Here is a 21,072-nt window from a genome sequence, read left to right on the forward strand (position 1 = left end):
ATCTCTTCTTTAGAAGAACAAACATGTAACAAGGTATGCAAAAAGAGCACCCATGAATATGCTTTCTTCCAAGATGTTATATTTGAGAATTACACTAACAATTTTGAAAAGCGTACTGAGGGTATAGGCTTAAGATGCTAGTTCATATGGGCTATGATTGAAGGGTACTTGTCAAGAAAGGTCAAGGACTACTCTAACCTATCATGTTCAAGAAAAGACTTTAATATGAGGGCTTTGAATATCAAGTCATGGTGATTGTTGAATGTTGAAAGGAGTCTACATTGTACAAAAACCAAGGATGGTTGAAGGAAGGTAAAATAACTCTAATATTATTATTCTAAAGCCTCAACATGATTGTAGTTTGTCTCCAAAATATCAGCCTTGATCAAATCTAGTAGAGAGCTAGACTCTACCCCAAGAGGGCAATGAGGAGCCTTCACAGACAAAGAAACCTTCTAATAAGGGAGGAGGGAGATTCCAGCCTTTGGAATAGGTGCAAAGAAGAAATGAGAAGATTATGCTCCACCTACTTTAGCGCCAGATGGACTTAGGTAGGAAGCAAGTCTGCATATGGGAAATCAAGGAAGGTATGCCAAAATTAAATGTTCCATCTTGTATTTCAATTCCAGTAAGGAAGGACATGTTGTACAAGAATGCAAGTATCATGTTCCTTGTACCACTTCTTGTTGGTATGTTTGCCATTGCGCCAAAAGCTCGAGCTATCAACGCTCACTACAAACTCCAGACTTACCCAGATCCATGGGAGGTGGTCAAGCCATGTCGTGAACCCCGAAGGAGGTGCTGACCACCAAGTCAACAATCTCCCCTCAGCACTGACTGAGGATTCCACAGCGACGAAATGAAGGAGACCTCCTGGGATTCGAACCCGTGACCCAAGGCTCTGATACCAATTGTTGGTATGTTTGCCTTTGCACCAAAAGATCGAGCTATCAACACTTGCTACAAATGCCAGACTTATCCAGATCCACGGGAGGTGGTCAAGCCATGTCGCGAACCCCGAAGGAGGTGCTGACCACCAAGTCAACACTCGTGAGGGTAGGAATGATTGATGGATGATGTGTGAGAGAATCACTAGTAAGGAGTCTATGTTCCATAACAGGGATGAGAAGAGTAGTACTCCTAGAGATAATGAAGAGGATGGTTCGGGCATACTTGAAGGATGAAATTAGCTGGACTGATTTGAGCACGTGCAAATTTTATAATGATTTCTCTCATTGCAAGATTAAAGGCATTGGATTGGCATCTAAAGCTTCAATGAAAACTTGGCAAAGGCAAGAATTAGTGGTGACTTGGAAAGGGAAGGAGTATGCTAAAACAATAGGATGATGAAGTGAACAATTCTCACATAAATCTTCATCAACATTGAATGATAAGGGGTTGTGATTTAATTCTTTGGTGGAGCATTTAGTTTGTTTGGAAAGGAGAAAAGAGGGAGTTGCATTCAGTAGTATGGGCATGTGAGTAGCACTCTAATTGTTTCTTGTGAATCTTGTTATGTTCAAGATGCAAACAAGGGGGATTACTATTCATCAGGAGTGATCTTGAAGAGCATGTCCAGTTGGAGGCCAAGGAGGGGCACAAAAAGGGAAAATGTGTGGATTATTGGGTCCATTTCAGCCTTTGTATCCTTTTATTGATGATTCATACCGACACCACTGGTAAAGCAAGGGTAAGTGGGGTTGCTGGGTTGCATGTCTCCTAGAAAAACTAGCAAAATAAACTTAAATAATGCAAGAGAAGCATTAATAATGAATTTAGAGAACAGATGTCTATTTTGATCATAGCAGAATTAGTTGGAATCAGGATTGACTTTGCAAACCAAAAGTATAAATGGAATACAAATACTTTGAACTTAATTGAGGAAAAATTGGGAGGCTACAAATGCTGAAATGTTCATAAAAAACAGGGAAAAAATCATTGTTTCCTTTCAAGTGAAATAAAGGGAGAAGGTGCTACTGCTGACTTTCCATTGACACAGCCCAAAACAATTTTTGTTTTTTGTTTTTTGTTTTTTGTTTAAAAACCAGAGCACATGCCATTTTTTATAGTTCAAAGTTTCATTGCTTTTAACCAATCATCAATAATTTGACGCAATGTAGTCAAAGAGCGTATAGCACAGGAGTAAATGTTAGAAAATGCTAAAAAATGAGGGTTTTTTCCTTTTTTGTCATGGTCTCTACACTTTTATGCTGCTAGGCGAGTTTCTGGGTCAGACTCGCCAAGTGGTTGGAAGTTTCCATTTAAGCTACCTGCTGTTTACTTGCAAGGCTCACCAGGAACACGAGTTTCTTCTTGAATTTTGATAGTATGCTCTGTATGTACTGCTAATGATATTACAATCCTGAATCTGATGAATCCACTCAATTCCTGGGGCTAGTTTAAATTCCATAGAGAAAAGGCTCTTATATCCTCTTTATCTAGTAATCTCATTGATTCATTTAATGAAAATATGCTTGCAGTATCTTTTTCAATTGTTACATGGATTCTATATCAGGCATTGAAGTTACAGTTTGCAGCCAAGGGTTATTCTTTTTTGGAGTCATATAACATGACCAAGCATAAGGGCTTTAATTCTCATGGTAGTCAAAGTGAGGCCCTCATTTGCAAAATGTTTTTAACACTCATGCTAGTCAAAGCCCATTCACTTCTGTACAAAACTATTTTAACCTTCTGTCAGATATGGTTCAAACAGGGAAAAAAAATTTCTATTTGCTCCACAAAATGAAGGTATTTTTAATATAATTTGCCAAACATTAAAACAATAGATATCAGGATTCTGTGTAGAATATTGAGCCTCAAATATGTACCAAGTACAACGAATATTTTTAGTTTCTGAGCACATATAGGTTGTTGTGGACAGTATTAGAATTCTTCAAAATTTTGCTTCTGATTGGGAGCTTAAATTCTCTGTAAATTTGTAAGGTCTTGTGCATTACTCTCACCCATGACATAATGCCCTGGATAATGGTACATATGAATGTTGTTACTTGTCAATTGGGCCTTAATTATTATTTTAAATATCCAAATAGTGTGCTGGTGACTGGTGTTACTGGTGACCTTACTATTCTGATGCTTTCACTCTCAAAAAACTGTAATTTCAATTTTTGTATCATCGAAGAGTATGATACCACTGCCCTAATGCCTTTTTCTTTCAGCAAAGCTGTCAAAGCAGACAATCTGACTGTATCTTCATGTTAATATGGTACAAGACAGTTTAAAGTGCCATATCTAATGGTTTTTTTTGAAAGTACTTCATTTACCATCACTGCACTAATTACTAGGTCTAGGGCTTCTGCTTGATTATTCTTGTTTGCTTGTAACTGAAAGGTGACAAGTTGAGTAAAATATCAAAGCAAAACATAACCTTTGACAGATGAAGCATATTTTCATTAGATGGATTCTATAGAATAATGTTTTGGTTTGAAAATGATCATGGACAAATGAGATGAACAAAAAATAAGGATTTTTTCAATACTTGAATTTTAAGTCATATTGTTTTGTAAAATTATTTTGCTTTGTTTTATGCTTGATAGCTGAATTGTGGGTTAAGTACATAAACAAGAGAAATCAGATTTTGCTTAAATATTTGTTTATCATACAATTTAGTGAACTGCCATTGTGCCTATAGAGGTTATGGGCCATGAAATATTGTTCTTTAAAACATATACTTTGCAGCCAGGTATCTGCTTGCTAAGATATGTTCTTGACTTCTATTTTTATTAGGTAGCCTAAGAAATAAGCCTCTTAGAAAATAATAGAATACATGACGCTTTGCAGAATATATGGAGTGCATGATGAAGCAAAAGATAAAGCATTTGAGCTGGAAATGAGCTGGATTTGTGATGAATCAAAGAGGCAACATGAAAAGGTATTGTTATGGTTTAGAAATATCAATAATAAAATCTAAGGTTAATTATAATCTGCTGTGCTGTATTTTTATGACTTTAGTGGTAGATGAGACATTTCTGTTTCATTTCCGGTGACTATTATCTCTGTGTTTTTTTAATTTTGGTTATGATTATTAAAAAACTGAGAGTATGAGCACAGTTCATACACTTCATACATGCATTTAAACAGTGAGAAAATTTCAGGTTGAGATTTTAACACACCTTATACTGAATGTTCTGTACCTAATCACTGAATTAAAAAAATATAAATGCCCAAGTGGATTGTATCTCCTTTCAGTTTACCAGAGGTCTGCTGTAAAACTAATCATGAGTGGATCAAGACCAGATATTAATAAAAGCTGATATGATACAGAGGCCAAGGTGTAGTTTTGATGTTGCAAAAGAATACCGGACTGAAAATTCTAAGTTCAATTAGAGATAATTATTAATAACTCTTAGACACTGATTACCTGCTAAAAGCTGCTCAAGAGTTAGTGAATTATATTGTACAGGCAAGCAGAAAAAAGAGCAAACAGCAAAGCAGGGCCATATTTGAATCCACTACTAAAACAAAACTAATGTTGCCACTTTTGAATTAAAAAAAATGAGAGAACTCAAACATTTCCAAAAAATAAGAACTAGATAAAGGATTCACGCATAACAAGATATGGACAATGAACCTGTCCAACCATGGGGATTATATGTAGCAACCAAGACTTTAAAAACTAGCTTATAGAAATATTCTACATGCATTGACAGACTCATTATAGGATCAAACATAATCACCAAAAGTAAGTCTCCATTAATAACATGAAATTCTCCTTGAGTAGCTTGATATCAAATTTTCAAAACAAATGTGAACCTTCCATGATCCTTTGTCACATTGAATTTTGGAAGATATTGGGGTGGGCACACAAGGACATGTAATGAGGACTTGTGGGTAGGCCCTCGTATAGTTTTCTTTTGAGTTGGTTCTTTTTTGTTAGTTCATTTCAACAACCCAGGCTTATATGCTCACAAACAAGGGTCTTTCTTCCATCCAATTCAACTAGGACTTGCACTTGGCCTCTATCATTGTCAATTTTGTTTGAGTTTTACTTAATGCAAATAATTCTGTTTTCCTACACAATTGGCTGGCCATACTCTGCCCCTGCACAACAAATATAGGACTGTACACAATGGGCTGATCATACTTTGATAGGATGTATAAATATGGAGGGACCTATGCCCACTAAGGAATGAACCTAGGCCTTTTACAGGGTGACAGCCAATCTGAACCACTTGGCTATGGCTGAATGGGCAAATATTAGGGGATATTGAAGTCATGTGTGGGCACAGGGAGGTGTTTGGATGCCTTTTGATGGCCAATATCGCAAACTCCTTTGGCCAAAACATGACCAGGTGCAAGGCTGCTTTTTCTGATAATCACTTGCTCATCATCAAACCCAGCGATACACTGTAGATTTGTCATGCAAGAGACTGAAAGAAGAGACTTCATCAAACCAGGAACATGCAATGCATCATTTAAGTCAATAACATCACTTGAAGGCATGTAGGGAATCTGGTACTGGACAAGTGTTATCACTGCCCGACTCCACTTTATTCCATCCTCTCGTTCTTCAAGTCTGTTGAACACCTCCTTTTTGAAGGTTATATATCTAGATGCTCTACTGTCCACATACCACCTTACACCGGAAATAGTGTTAATTAATATGTACTACACTGCATTCGAGAAAGTTCTCTCAAGTTTGGATTAGGGACTTCAGCTGAAGTTTCTGCACTTCCTACAAATTCTTGCTGTTGCTGCTTGGCTTTCTTCTTGTGAAGACATTAAGATACTTAGTGGTGTATCTTGTGGCACTAAAAAAACTTCACTCACTTCACATGAGTGAAGTGTTTCTTCACCTGGTCCAAAGAATCTAACTCTTCCTCAGTGTCCTTTTGATTCTTTCCAGGTCTACCTTTCTATTGATAACTTCTGGATGCTGATAGGGGGGGTGGGGTGAATCAGCATATATTAAAACTTAACCAATTTAACCATTCAATTATTATTCATTCCATTTACCACATGTGCAGAAATAAAAAATTGAAAAACACAAAAGCAATCACACATGAACACCAAGATTTTACGTGGAAAACCCAATGAGGGAAAAGCCGCAATGAGAACTATCCCACTATGTGAAAAACAGGTTACAATGTTCAGGCTCAAGGCCAAGGAGCTCATTGCCCATGATGTGGACTTTCAATATTGAGGCGCACTACCTCAAGGCACGATACAAAGACTTGTGAACACTAAAGATCACTCCTTTAGGGCAAGATACACTACATATGAAAGAGAAACATCAAAATGATTGAACTGCATGCAACCACATCCACTCATATGCTGATTACAGTTCATTGTTAAAAGACATTTGAAACTGCCTTCATTACTACTCTATTGTATTTGTAAACTTTTTCACAACTTCATACATACTTTGCACCATGGAAGCAATAATCGTTTGGGGAATTAATCGGCAAAACAAAAGTATAAGATTTTTTGAAAAAATTGGATTTACAAAATAAGGTAAAAAATTTCAGAAAAACAATCAAAATCTTTGAAATTTTTTTTTTTTAGGGCATTTCCATAGTATAGAGATATTGTAGGCAAATAAAATAGACACTTCAACACATGAATTGTAGAAAATAGATTTACGTTTTTTATATTCATATCGTTGATTATGTTGCACAAAACATACCACAACATAAATAATATCTAGATGGTGATAAATGTCAAAATGTTGATTACAATATAGTTTGTGACTTTGTACAAAGTCAACCTGTAAAGTAAGTACAAAATTCCAAAAAATCAACTATAGGCAATGACATGCTAGAGGGCAGGAGGCCTCGATGATGAAGCTCCTGAGTGAGAGCTTGTCCTAGCTCGTTCAATCCATTCAGGATCCAAGTTGGCTTCACTCATGAGATCATCATCATCAGCAACAACAAATCAATTCCGACTCTAGATCTATCTCATCAAGGTCAATTGGTGAGTCTTCTTCAATAGTTCCTGATTTTGCCCACGTAGAAATTAGTCTTTGCCTTACAAGTGAGAAACACAATGAATAGTGAATACAATTTCAACTATTGCAACTATATATTAATATTCTCACCTTGAGCTTTCTTTATCTTCAAACGGAGGTTGTGATGAACAAATACCAAGTCATTCATCCATTGTTGTGATAGGCGGCTGCGTTTCTTGGAATGTATGTCTTCAAAAAAACACTCCAATTACGCTCACAAGCTGATGAGCTGCATGGTTGGCTCAAAATGCGCATTGCCATCCACCTTAAATTTGGTATTTCATCTCCAAAAGAAGCCCACCATGCAGCTGAAAAACACATTATATGGAGATGATATTGTAAGACTAAGAATATTTTAAAATCTTAACAAACTTAATGAGCATGTTGGCAAAATAAAGAGTGTCAAAAGTTTATAGAGTCTACCTTGTTGGATGGTCTTCATGCTTTGCAGGGCAGCCCTAGAAGAGAGAAAACCCTTAGCCCGATTGTACACTTTCAACTCTATGGTAGCCGCATCAAATTTTTCCATGTTAGGAAACATTTTGTCCATGCACTTGAAGAAGCCTTGTTTGATCTCAACATCAATATCCATGAATGGAGTCTTATAGAATAACAAAGGATTGAGCAAGTATCGTGCAACATGGAGAGGAGTGTGCATCTGTCCATCCCATCTCCTATCAATTATGTCCCACAACGGCATATACCTATCCCTGTTATTTCCTAGCTTATTCCTTATCACCTCCTTGACCCTATCCATGGCCTCATACACATCCCATGGAGTTTTTTTCCCCATCCACTAGTCTGAAGACTTTTACTAAAGTCTCTAAAAATTCTACAATTTGTTCAATCGATTCCCAAAAGGTGGTGGAATACATGTGCTCTGCCACTGCTATGCCATTTGCTTGAGTTGTGAAGCCAGACTCCATCCACTCAGCTGAAACAAACATTCGCCTCAAATTACCTTTTTGTTCACATAGTTTCTATAATGCAAGGAAATATGTTGGAAATCTTGTCACCCCTGGTCGAACTAGCTCCTTGCTTCCAATGAAAAAGCACATTATATCCAAAACCCTCGTGTGATTATTAACAAATTTGGTAACCTTGTGAGCCTTCTGAAATGCCTCCTTAACCCATTCAATTTTTCCAATGTTTTCTAGGGTTAGATCAAGGCAATATGTTGCACATGGCATAAAAAACATAGAAGGGTATTTATCTGTCAGTAGTCTCCTTGTAGCAACACAAGCAACAACATTGTCTGTGATAAATTGAACCACATTTTGTGGCCCTACATTCGTAACTACCATGTCATACATCTCAAACAATGCATTTGTGGATTTCATCATATTAGATGCATCCACATATTTCAAAAAAACAGTGCCAATCTCACAAGAGACAAGGAAGTTAATGAGAGTTCGGTTCCTTCTATCTGTCCAACCATTTGACATGATGCTGCAACCAGTAATAGCCCACGGCAACCGATGCTGTTTAACAACATCTTGAACATCCTCTACTGCATCTTTCAACAACCAACCCTCAATGACTCATAAGATGGGGCTTGAAACCCAGGACCTACAGTTGCAATAACATCTACCATGGGTTGCCAATATGGATTTCTGGAAGCATGGAATGCCGTGTGAGAGGAGTACCAATAATTAGCAATTGTCTTCTTTGCTTGTTCAGTGACAGTTTTCCTCCATCCTGTACTCTCCAAAGTGGTTTGTGATCCTGGTGTAGTATGAGGTTGGAAGAAAGTATTAATGTTTCCTCCACCTGTGTTTGGTCCATGTCCTATAGAATTAGGTGTTGACCCACATTCCTTGAAACCCCCATCTTCGCCATCCTCCTCACCCAAACAGTTCGTCCTAGGATCTACAAAACTAGAACTTAGTTCAACCCCAATTCTTGCCGTTTTGACCTTACTCTCAGCAATCCCGTCAAGAGATTCTTTGCTTGATACGAGATATCTTCAGGGCATTTTTTGCATATCTCAGTGTTATTTCCTCGTTTTTTTGACAAATGCTATTTGAAACGATAAATTCCACCATTGATCTCATCTTGACACCAATTGCACTTGACCTTTGTGCTACCAGGAACTGCTGTGCAATGTGTCCACACAAAGTCTTTTTGACGTGGCATTGTGATCAAGAATGAGATCTGCAAAAGCATTTTAGTTTAGCCTTTCAACATTTCAATGTTATAGTTGTATGTTCATAAGGAATGCAAACCATTTCAATAGATATGCTTGAGGAATATAGATTTGGTAGCTTCTTTAGATGGATTAAAGATTACTATGTTTAGAAAACCTAATTAAATCAAAAATTATATTTCACATGTGAGGTTCTCTAAATCAGAAATTATGTTCTAATCAACATTGTGTCAGACGTGAGATGTTCTAATAAAAAATTATGTTTAATCAGAAATTATGTTCTAATCAAAGTTCCCAGACTTGAACTCGGCTTGGACTTGGCAAGGCCAACTCGACTCGTGACTAGGCTACGACTCGGCAAAATAAAAAAACCCTTGAAATTAAGAGATTTTTAACGATTTAAAACTTGTTTCATGCACCCATTATTGAATAAAGCCCAATTATAATGTGTGCTAGATTGTTATGCCATGAAAGGCATGCTAGTAGAGTATCTACTTGTTTGGGGCTTCTGTTTAGTATTTTCTTTGGCCAAATTGAAATTCTGGGAGCACCATCACGAGACATCATGAACATTTTCACTTGGAAACTTGTATGGTAGCGTTAAATAGTTTGCTTGTTGAACTTAGGTTTTACCTTGAGACTATAGTTGACCTTGGTCTTTCTTGGACCTCTTAGTTTTTGGGCTATATATATGTTGGATGGAAGGGGGAATTGTGAGGCTAGAAGGGTTTGAAAATATGCTCCTCAAAGACATGTCCCTTGCCAAAAATAACCTTGTGCCCCTTAGGGGGATTTTTGGGATGTGGGGATAGGTAGGAAATGTCCCCAACTCACCCCCTTTTTTCAAAAATTTAAGAAACATCCCTGTTTTGAGGTACTCACACATCGCCCCATTGCAAATGGGGACCCCCACTTTTTGCTTTCTAGGGTTAACTCTTTTAGTTTTGTTGTTGGTCGTTTTAGTGTCTTAGCCTTTGCATTGAAGGGATTGAGTTTCTCAAAGGTCATCAAGTCAGGTGGATCTCCTCAAGGTGGAATGAAGGAGGTCAGGTCAGTTGAGTGATTAGGGGTTATTTAGATCATTCCTAGGGTTTTTGTGTACTATCTGGTCATGCTTCAAGTTGCTAAATCAAACCTTGGTTGAATGCATAGTGTCCTCCTAGGTCTCGTCCCTTACATCAAGGTCAGAGCGAACTCACCTTAGAAGTCTGGAATGTCATCCTGATCTTGAAATGGCCTGAAATTTGACTAAGTCTGGAAATTTGAAGGATCCTTCAAAAACTAGATTTTGTATTATAACTCATGGAGGTCCGAAACCACTCTCAAACATCCTGACAATATATATGGAATATAACTTATGTCTTTTCTCTTTCTTATACTTAAATATTATATTCCATATATGAATCCTGACGGAGAGACTAACTTGTTAAACAACTTCATGTTTTTTTTGTTTTTTGCAAGTCAAAACATTGACTTGCCATGGCGCGAGTCCTGGAGCTCGGACTTGGCGAGTTTTTCCATAACTCGCCCAACTCTCTAGTCAGGCGAGTTATGAGAAAAACTTGCCGAGTCCGAGTCACGAGTTGTCAAAACTCGCCGAGCTTGGCTCAACTCGCCAACTCGTGGCGAGTCTGGGAACTCTGCTTTCTAATTGAGATTAAGTTTTTTTCACATGTGAGGTTCTCTAAATCAGAAATTATTTTCTAATCAGCATTATGTTCTATAATTTCTGATCGGAACAGTTTAATTTCTGATTTGAACTGATCAGAACATAATTTCTGATTTAATTAGCTTGAAATTTTGGAATTGAAAATTGAGTTTATAAAATGCTCGTGATTGTAAATTGAGTTTACAATCATGAGCATTTACACCCAAACGATTGGTTCTTGGATAAAGGGAAGCTACTTAAAGCTATGGGCACCAATTCATCTTCCTCCACATACCCAATTGCATCAAATGGATCATGAAATGCTGTGATTTTCATCAGGTAGGTGGGTGCTGTGTGTGTGTCACTCATGCATGTGGCACTGAGTTTGTGCTCCAGCAACATTTTCTGCAAGATGTTCACACTCATAAAGAGTGGTCGAGGCATTAAACATCTTCTTTGCTGCTTTATTTTTAGCAATGTGAGGAATTAACTGACCTTTCACAGAATTCAAGATGACATGCTTTGCTTTGGCCATCTTCATGTTATGATCAACCAGTTGATCAAGATCAGATGGAGGTGCCAACACAGTTTACGCTAAGACCCAATTATTGACTTCTTCCAATACCGTCTGCATCCTACACTTCCAAGGAGTAAATTTTGAAGTTTCCTCTAGGTGGTCACATTTTGAGATTGAGGGCAGTCATGTCTGCCGTTATTGGAACACGCTGAAACTCAACAAATTAGTTAAAAAATTAGATCGACAACCTAAGTAGGTGCAGATGAACACTCAATCACTGGAGCAACTAGGACATCACAATCTACAACCTTTCATAGGTATTAGATACCTCACTCACTGTAGCCATCTATCTAATTAAAAATTCTTATTGTTGGAAGATCTTAGGCATCACATTCATTAAAATAATTTAGGCACCTATCTCAGGTAAAAATCAACTTTTAAATTGTTGGAAGATCCTGGGCATTACACTTGATAACCTGAAACAGGCCCTTGTGCCTCTCATAGGAACGGATCAACTTCAACCATCAAAACTAAGGCATCACACCCACTGAAACCCTCTGACAAGTCCCTCTCACAGACAACAACCATTTTCATTCACAGAAACCTTAGAAGGTTTCAGATTCTTCACTTTAATACCATGTTAAAATTCAACATGGCATGTGGATTCTGCACATATGAATAGACCTAAACTGTCTAATTGAAACACCAATCAAAATTGCAGCTTTAAGCACATTGAAATAGGCGATTTGCTGTTTGAAAATACATCCCGCAATTTTGAAAGCACATCCCACAAACACAAATCTGCTGAAAGTACTAAAAGTAAAATAATATTGAAGTAGACAACGCTGTCTGAAATATTTTATTATTTTGAATTTTTCTGTCTGCAGTTTGGTAATTTAAAAGAAACCGACTAGAATCTTAAATTGGCCTCCAGCCTGGGTGCCCCCAAAACACAACCTTTTATTTTCAGCTGCCTTAGTTACAAAGCAATTGTCCTAAAAATAACCTGCAGTTGCCCAGAAATAAAGCAGGAAAAAAGAACAGCTAAAAATATTTATCTACTCTCTGCTCAGCAGAAAACACAAAATATGACTACTGTCTGTACAACAAAAAATTAAAAATATGACACTAGTCTGCCCAGAAAATCAGCAGCACCTAAGAATAGTGTAAAACAGTGCCTCAAATATACTAATAAAAGTGTCTAAACTTGGAAGTTGGAACAAAATTTGCACCTAAAACAACAGTTTAAAAAAATATAAAATAGGGTCTGATTTTCCAGCGCACAGCAGGCAAAATAATCACTTTAATTGGAACCATTTTTCCCATATTTTCTTTGCTACCAAAACACAATCTGAGTGATCCCTAAAAAATCTAACGATAGAACACACTCGAACGCATCCCATGCTTGGAAGGCAAAAAGAACTGTCCAAAACCATTCCACTTTCAATTGCTTGTCCAAATCGTGGTAAACCACTGTTAGTAAACAGTTGAGGATCACCAACCTGTCAGTGTAATCACGTAACAGCCACTAACCAGAAAGGTGCAGCTAAGAAACCATTGCTGAACTTTAGGATTGTGGTGGTTTTGAAACCAGCAGATGATGATTTCAAACTGCAACTTGTTGGAAAGCAGTAGTTTTGTTGTCGTTCAAAATTCCACATTTCTTCTTTCATCCTTCGCCTCTAATTACACATGATTCATTACAATGAGAAACCCATGTATGTATTGGCAATTCATTATGATTTGAAAGCCATATATATATAGGCAAGGGTGAGACATAGGACACCATAAGATTATGACGTGTTTTAATCTTATGAATTTGAGACAAAAAGTAAATGTTCTCAGTAAACTTAAGTAATTAGGTGTGAAAGTAATTTAAGAGGGGGACGTTAGATAATATGCCCTTTTAATGTAAACATCCTCCCTAAGTGCAATTTAGGGGGAATGAGAAAACATGCAAAGATGGTTCTTGACTATGATGCTTGATGAGGTACTTGTGGACAAATGAATCTCTCACAAATGGAGAAATGGAGAAATGGAGAAAAACCTATTGGAAAAAAATGGTTTCCAAAAGAGAGAAAACACAAGTTGTTTTTTAAGGTATGAGAAGGATAACATTCCATGTAAGAAAAAAGTCCCCACAAAGGAGAGAAGACAATGCAAGCCCCCCCTCTATTTATAATATCCTATGGTGATGGTGGATGTTTGCCAAAGATGATGATAAAGATCCAAAAACGTTGAACAATGTTCCTCCCTTTAGGAAGAAACAAAACCAAAGATGCATGCAGGATGTCTTCCCATTCTTGAAATGAATACGAGTGAAGAAAGCATAAGGTGTTTTGAATTTTTCTCAACTGCCTCCAAGGTATTGCCAGAAGGTGCCACAATTACATCAGGAGCCCCAGGCTTAATTGAAGAAAGTGAATCTAAAACCTTGTGGAAATAGGTGAAGAAAAGTATCTAAGGATGATGATGACTCCTCCAAATGTTGCTCAAGAATCTTCAAGCTGATGTTAAACTGTGACAAGTGAATAGATGGGAAAAAATAAGAAGTTAGACTGTACCCTCGTGAGATTTGAAGAAGATGATGCAGCTTCATTGGAGCTAACATCATAGAGGAAACAAATATCTTAATGGCGTAGTCCAATTCTGCAAGATAGGACTCACAAAACAAGCTTGTAATGCCCATCAGTACTCATTCCAAATAGCTGTATTTGTTAGATGACAATTGTGCTACACTATATCACTAGAAATCCCATTTGAGGCAATACCGAACTCTAAAGAAGCAAGAGAAGGAATGCCAACACGTCTCTAGAACCATAGTTGATGAAAGAACACCAAGATTTAAATGACCATATTGTATCTCCTCAAAAGCGTCCACACTAGATGTTTGAGTGTGAACATTAGCCAAAAGAACAATAAGAGAAAAATTTAAGAAGGCATAAATTCAAGATTGGTGATCTACCTTCCTAATTGTAACAATATTTTTACTATGCAAATCCTAAATAATCACATAAGTTGGTGTAAACTCAACACTTTTCCTTGCCCCACCATGTGTGATCTGATAGATGGAAAAGATATTGAGTGACAATGTAAGGCACACAAAGGACATCATTGAATGATCCTTCATCCATGTCAATAGACCCTTTCCCACAAACATACATGTGTTGTTAGCCATCAGGATTTGCGGTGATGAACAAGTTTCAATTGAAGAGAAGGTACTTTGTGATAAAGCCATATGATATGAAGCTTTGAAATCAAGGATCCATCTCCTTGACTTAAAATTCACAACTTCAACAAGTGCATGCCCCTTCTGTCTCTCTGATATCAAATGAGAAGAATAAGAAGAAAATAGTGACATAGTTGAAAGCAAATTGATTTAGTTCTTCGTTATAAGATGCTTCCACCTCATCAATCTATTTTGAATAAAATAGATGTTCATGATACCCCTGGTTTCTTGTAATATGCACATTTATGCTTCTCCCTAGATGATTCCCTTTGAGAAACATTTTGAATTAGATTATTTTGTTCCTTTTTGTGGCTTGTTCTTTTTCTTCTTTTGTTTCCTAGATTCTCTATCGCCTAAGCTCACTAGCCATCAATGCTACTTATTTATATTAACTTCCCTTGTTTATTGAATGAGGATTTCAGAAATTGATCAAATGTAGGCATATTATATGCCCTCTCCATAGAAAGTCAACGTAAATCGACTGGTTTAAAGAGTTGATAAAAGTTCCAAAACTACTCTTTAAGCAAAAGTTCCAAAACTGTAGTTCTCAACCTAGAAACAAAAACTGCATATTCTTTAGCAAGTTTGGATAGAACATTAAGAACCAATTGTGTGTCCTTTATATTAATATCACATTCTTTTAGTTGTGTTCTTAGATCATTAATCCTTTGTTTGGATTAAGGTTCGTTAATTCAATATCAATTTGATAACTGTTAATCTCATAAGCTTGACCTTACAGATCAGCAAGTTGGTCCATGTTGGTGTTGGAAATAAGCCACACTCGGACCGACGATGGACTGGTCCAAGAGGGGCCAGTAGCTCAGTGGTAGAGCACTCCAGCAGCGTATGGAAGGTCCTAGGTTCGAGTCCTAGCTGGTCCATGTCTCAACATGGTATCAGAGCCAGGTCCAGGCTAGGAGCCCCAAGCACACGAGAGGTGTGGCTTAAGGGGGGGTGTTGGTGTTGGAAATAAGCCACACCCGGACCGATGATGGACTGGTCCAAGAGGGGCCAGTAGCTCAGTGGTAGAGCACTCCAGCAGTGTATGGAAGGTCCTAGGTTCGAGTCCTAGCTAGTCCATGTCTCAACAGTCCAGGCCTCCTTAGGTACATTTTATGAAACTAGTAATCAAGTGAAAGAAATGTACATAAATAGCCAAGAGCTTTGTCTCGCTAATTAAGCCATACCTTCTTTTCCTTGGCATCTATTGGTTTGGTTCATTTTCCTATATATGCTTAGTATGCCGTTCACTCCTTAAGGGATTCCATATCAATGTTTTCCATGATGAACAGTTGTAAAGAGTTAAGTGAGGGATCTTAGGATTCAAACAATGCAACCAAAAAAATTGAAAGCAAACACAATTGCTAGATTAACCCCCAAATTCACTCAATCAGTGATTCCCCCAGTAGAATATGATCTAGGCACTTTATATTTAATGCAAATACAATTGCTACCGACATATATCACCAAGTTGTCTTGATCTAAATGATTTATGGATATCAAAAGAGACCAAAAACTAAAAATGCAAATTATGAAAAAAAAAATAGGATGAACTTACAATACCATTGCCTATAAATTGAAAAGCAATCAATCTCATAAAATATTACATTGTGAAAGGAGAAGCATATGAGCCCCGAAAAGGTCTTGAAAGATCCCAAAACAAGAACTGTCCAATGGCACGCGATAATTTGCTAATTTTGGCAAAATTGTGCTCCAAAATTAAAAAAACTTCCATAACTGTCAAGTATGCCAAAAAATAGCCCAAATAAAAAATGTGGAAAAAGTAGCTCGTATGTTTGAGATACTACCCTTTGAAAATTGCCCTTTGCAAAATTGATTGCTAAAATCTAATCATCAACCATGAAGGGGGTTCGCTGGTGGAGAAAAGGCTATTGACATCACGCTAATGCAGTGCTAATGTTAACAGTCAATTGGATGGAAGATTCCCACAAACCCAAAATTGTTGTTGGAAGTTACAAAACAGTCTTCAGTTTAGTAAAACCTCTGTTGGAAATTACGAATTGTTGGCCTGTATGTGGAAAACCAGATCAGGTCATAGAGGGTGGTTTTGAGGTAGATTGACTAGATTTGAGTTACCAACGGTGGTTTATATAGCTGCTAGGTCTTTCAAGGCTTCCAATTGGCGAAGCTAGCCAAATGCAATGTGGGCAGGCCGAACACCTATTAAGGATCTCCCTTTGGTCATTGCTATCAAGAAGGTACATGTTACTTGTGGTTAGGTTTGCTTATTGTCACGGTTGCCTACTTAGTACCCCTTCATATGTTAAAACCTGCGGAAATAATATTTAAAAATCTACAGATTTAAAATCAAATGAAAAACAAGATTCCTCTCTCATGAACAATGCAATGCTGATGCTTGTGAATATTTCCCCTTGATTTGCTTGTATAGATGATGCCAATGAACATGCCTGTGCATAGAATATTCTGCCATTTGTATAGTTAAGGGAGGAATTTTTTTTGAGGGCTCCAACTGAAGAGCACTGATTTTGACAAAACTATAGTCGATCTATAGGTTCATGGGCCTTTTGAACATGGTGGTAGGATTGGATTTGATCCAAAATGTCTCGAAAGATTAGTTCATGCTGGATTTGTTATCTACCTTTCAACTTCAAAGTTCAAACCTTCGTAGATTTGGCCTTCAATGTCCAATTTGGACAGATCAAAAAGAAAATTTTCTTGAATACTTTGAACTTAGTGGTGAGCTCAAATTTAGTCCAAGAATCTCTCAAGGCAACTTACAGTACAAAGCCACAAAGAGGAACCCCCTTAAATTTAATATCTCAGTCAACTTTTTTTAATATTCTAGGGTATCATTCAATGCAAATAAGATATAACTTTTCAAGAAAATACAATATTGAAACATAGATGTCTTCAAAGACTAAGAAGAAGCAATCCCACAAGCTTTAATACCATGCAAGAGTTGGTATAGAATCCTTTAATACCATGCAATATTTGGTTATGGAGATCGCCACCCAAGATCTATGAAAACACAAGAGAGACCCAAATGAGTGAATAATTAATTCTATTCTCTCAAAGAAGGCAAATATACAGTATGATTACATGATTCATTTTAATGAGAAACCCATGTATATACAAGGGAGAGACATCAGACAACCTAAGATTATGACATGTGTCTTAATCTTATGATCTGAGACACAAAAGGTACAACATTTTTCTTCCCGGGTATGAGTAGGGGTTCCTATACATATTTCAGCACCAAGATGCACATACAAGCAACAATGCATGGGTCTGCATTGCTCAACTTTTGTAGGGGGAGTATTAACAGTCATCGTTGCCACTTGCCATTGTCATCTTGTGTGCCTCATTTAGAAGTGCTTTACCAGTGAGAAGAATCCAGATTTGAGCATATTCTGAGGCTCACCAGAGGGTTTTCTGCTTGGAATCACCTTGATGCAGCTGGAATCACTTGGGTATGCACAAGCATTATTTTGAACGAATCCAGGTGAAAAAAATCTGTGCATGGGGGAATCCGCAAACAAATTGAACCTGTTTCTGCTTCTGAAAGTAGGTTTTGGATGATTTGTTGACTTAGATAAAACCATTAAATATTTGTAATTTATTAAAGTGGATTCTATGTCATTTGTAAGGGCTTTACAGCTCTTGCTGTAAGATGGAAAAGTATATTAGGAGCTTCAATCTGTATATCTAATCACTCGTCTCGAACACTGACTATCAATTTTCTACACTTTCTTTGGAGTTATTTCTCATAACTATTATAGATTTCAAAAGTTTTAGTTAATTAATTGGACAATATTGCCGGACTGTAAAAGTTCAAAAATATCGTGGGAAGTTTTATCAACTTCAAATTTTAGGGTAATACAACATGCCGGGCAGACTAAAATTTCTCTAGTTCATAGAAAAACTCATTGCCAGCCTTTGCTGGGAGCTTTGCGTTAACTTACAATTTAAGTGGAATACAGCATACTGGGCAGACCGAGATTACTCAGTTGATAGAAAAACTCATTCAATCTATTTATCAAGCACTTAAACCTCTGTAGTCAAACAATATGTTAAGTATGAAGCAATTATGATTTTCTGAATACACCATACTCATTTGATTTCATTGACTCTTTATAAAATCCGACAGATCTTCAACATATTGAGTACTATTTTCTGCAACATAGTGAGTATTATTTTATGAATGCAACACCGATTTAATTTCATTGTTTCTTGGCAGATTCCGGCAGATCTTTTAGAGGAAGTCAAGGCATTAGCTAAGGCAGCACATGAAGACATGGATGCAGACTAGTGAGAAAAAGGGGGATTGCTCATATATTTTAGAGAATTGTCCACCAATCTAATTATGTGGAAAAATCATTTGAGATGTTTTCCATTCGGAATCATTCATCTTTGGTCTGAAAGTATATGGTGACATTGAATTAGAAGTAGAAATGATTTACCGTTTGGGAAAATTCTAACATGCAGAGAATTAGGAATCTATATTTAATATTTATATTTCAAAAGCCTTGCATCTGTCCATGTTCCCTTTTTGTCACTCGAGACCTTATATTATGAAATTGGAACCCAAACTAAACATCTGGCCCAATATTTTCCATTTAATAAAACAATCATGTTTTTTCAGAGTATTTATGAAATTCGAAAATTCTAGTGCCAAACCAGAAGTTGAACTAGATGATTATTTGCTTAGGTTGAAAGTTAATTTCTTTATTTTGGTGATGACATGAAGAGCAAAATATAATTCAGTCGGGTAGAGATGAAATTTTAATCACTATTAACCTATGACAATCGTCTTTTTTTAAAAACAATTTGTTTCAGTTAAAGTTGATTTGGAGGCTTCATTTTGGTGATGGCATAAAGAGCAAATAAATTCATTTAAAAAATGATCCAATCTACCATTTTGGGGTAGAATTCCAGAAAGCAAATATATCATAAAATTTGGGGTAGAATTCCAAAAGGCAACTATAGCATAAACTTTTGGGGTAGAATTTTTATTTATTGTTGCCTTCGAGAATTGCAAACATGAGACAATCCACTAGATCCCGTTTAGTTCCCTGATGAAATTACCATCGTAGTTCGAAATTATGAAAATTTGATTCCAACTAAATGCAGTTCGATTACATCCTAACTAATAACTGTTTGCTTTTCAAAGCTAAAATGATGAAAAACAGAAAACTGTTTTCTCGAGGCGAGGTTCTTTTCAATTAAAAAATGAGAATTACATCACATCGAATGATGGATATGCTTCAAATTGAACTGTGGACAAACAAAAGGCATATGAAATGCAGTTTTCTAACTATTCTTGAATACAACTCCCACAAATTAAGAACACATTGATGCAAACTCTCCTCCTTTAAATTTATTATTTAATACAACACATTTACTGAACATATTTTTTTCACAGTGCTGTTCTCTCACTATTAAGAAGTGAGAAAGTGTCACATCTCTACAAAATCTCTCCCCCCCCCGCCCCCACCCTTTTTTAGCTAAATCTCTATTTTTGTACTCGATGATTTTGAATATTTCTAATGGATTCAATGGTAAATGCTATAGATTTAATATTTTTAAAGTTAATCGCAACATTTAATGAGTAAATTAAAAATATAATGAACTAATTTACTTCATGATGAAAACTTAGAGCGAGAGATGGCCCATCTTCAAAAAGTTTTTAAGTTAAATGGGTACGATAGAAAGCAAATTATAAGAGCCCTCAAGCAAGCCAAGTCTCGCTGCTTATCCAAACCCAATCCAACCCATCCTTCTTTCCTTCACTATGCTTCCCTCATATTGAAGGCATCTTGCACAAAGTCTCTAAGATCCCTCGTTAAAAGGCTTTCATTGCCCCTCTAAACACGTTTCAACTTTGAGACAACACACCCCGCCTCCTCAAAGATATTAGAGACATCTTTTTTGACTTAGAGTTTGCAAGGTGTGTTGTTCATGTGGCACACTTACATAGGTGAAAGTGGTCAATACCAGAATTAAAGAGCACACTACCGACATAATGTATGAACGTGTTTCTAAATCAGCCTAGTTTCATGCATGAATGTGGTTCTAATTCTAAATCAGACCTAGCTGATCATTCTTCCTACACCAAACACCACATTTGGCTTGAAAACATGCAAATCTCATGTAGAGGACATCTTCAAGTGAAAAAGAAGCCATAGAATCAATTGGAAATCAGTATTCATCCCTTGAACCTTGATCGGGTGAAGGGTATAATCTATTTTTATTTATCCCTTGAACCTTGATCGGGTGAAGGGTATAATCTATTTTTATTCATCCCTTGAACCTTGATCGGGTGAAGGGTGGAATCTATTTTTATTCATCCCTTGAACCTTGATCGGGATGAAGGATTGAATCTATTTTTTTCTTGACATCGTTGACTGTCCAACCTTAAAATTTCATCAACATTCATCCTATGTGTCTCCCCTTGGTTTCCACCTTTCTCTATTGTTTTTTCTATTGTCTCCCCCTACCTCCCTTTCCCTTCTTGCCCCTCTTTTCTTTGTTCGACTCGTCTCCTTGCTATTCATTTCCTTCTTACCTTTACGAGTTGCCACAA

At 36.9% G+C, this 21,072-nt stretch overlaps 1 protein-coding gene across 1 annotated transcript in view; it reads left to right on the top strand.

Annotated features, from left to right (window-relative positions):
- The window catches only part of LOC131078365 (proteasome subunit alpha type-3), a 42,520-nt gene extending 23,385 nt beyond the window's left edge, over positions 1–19,135 (top strand). The window contains exons 10-11 of the mRNA XM_058016039.2: positions 3,799–3,889; positions 18,727–19,135. Of these exons, the coding sequence (XP_057872022.1) occupies positions 3,799–3,889; positions 18,727–18,798 (163 nt within the window). The 3' untranslated portion in view covers positions 18,799–19,135. The remainder of the gene's footprint in view (positions 1–3,798; positions 3,890–18,726) is intronic.
- Positions 19,136–21,072: the final 1,937 nt, after the last annotated feature.

The sequence above is a fragment of the Cryptomeria japonica genome, chromosome 3 (genome assembly GCF_030272615.1).
Source record: "Cryptomeria japonica chromosome 3, Sugi_1.0, whole genome shotgun sequence".
Classification (NCBI taxonomy): Eukaryota; Viridiplantae; Streptophyta; class Pinopsida; order Cupressales; family Cupressaceae; genus Cryptomeria; species Cryptomeria japonica.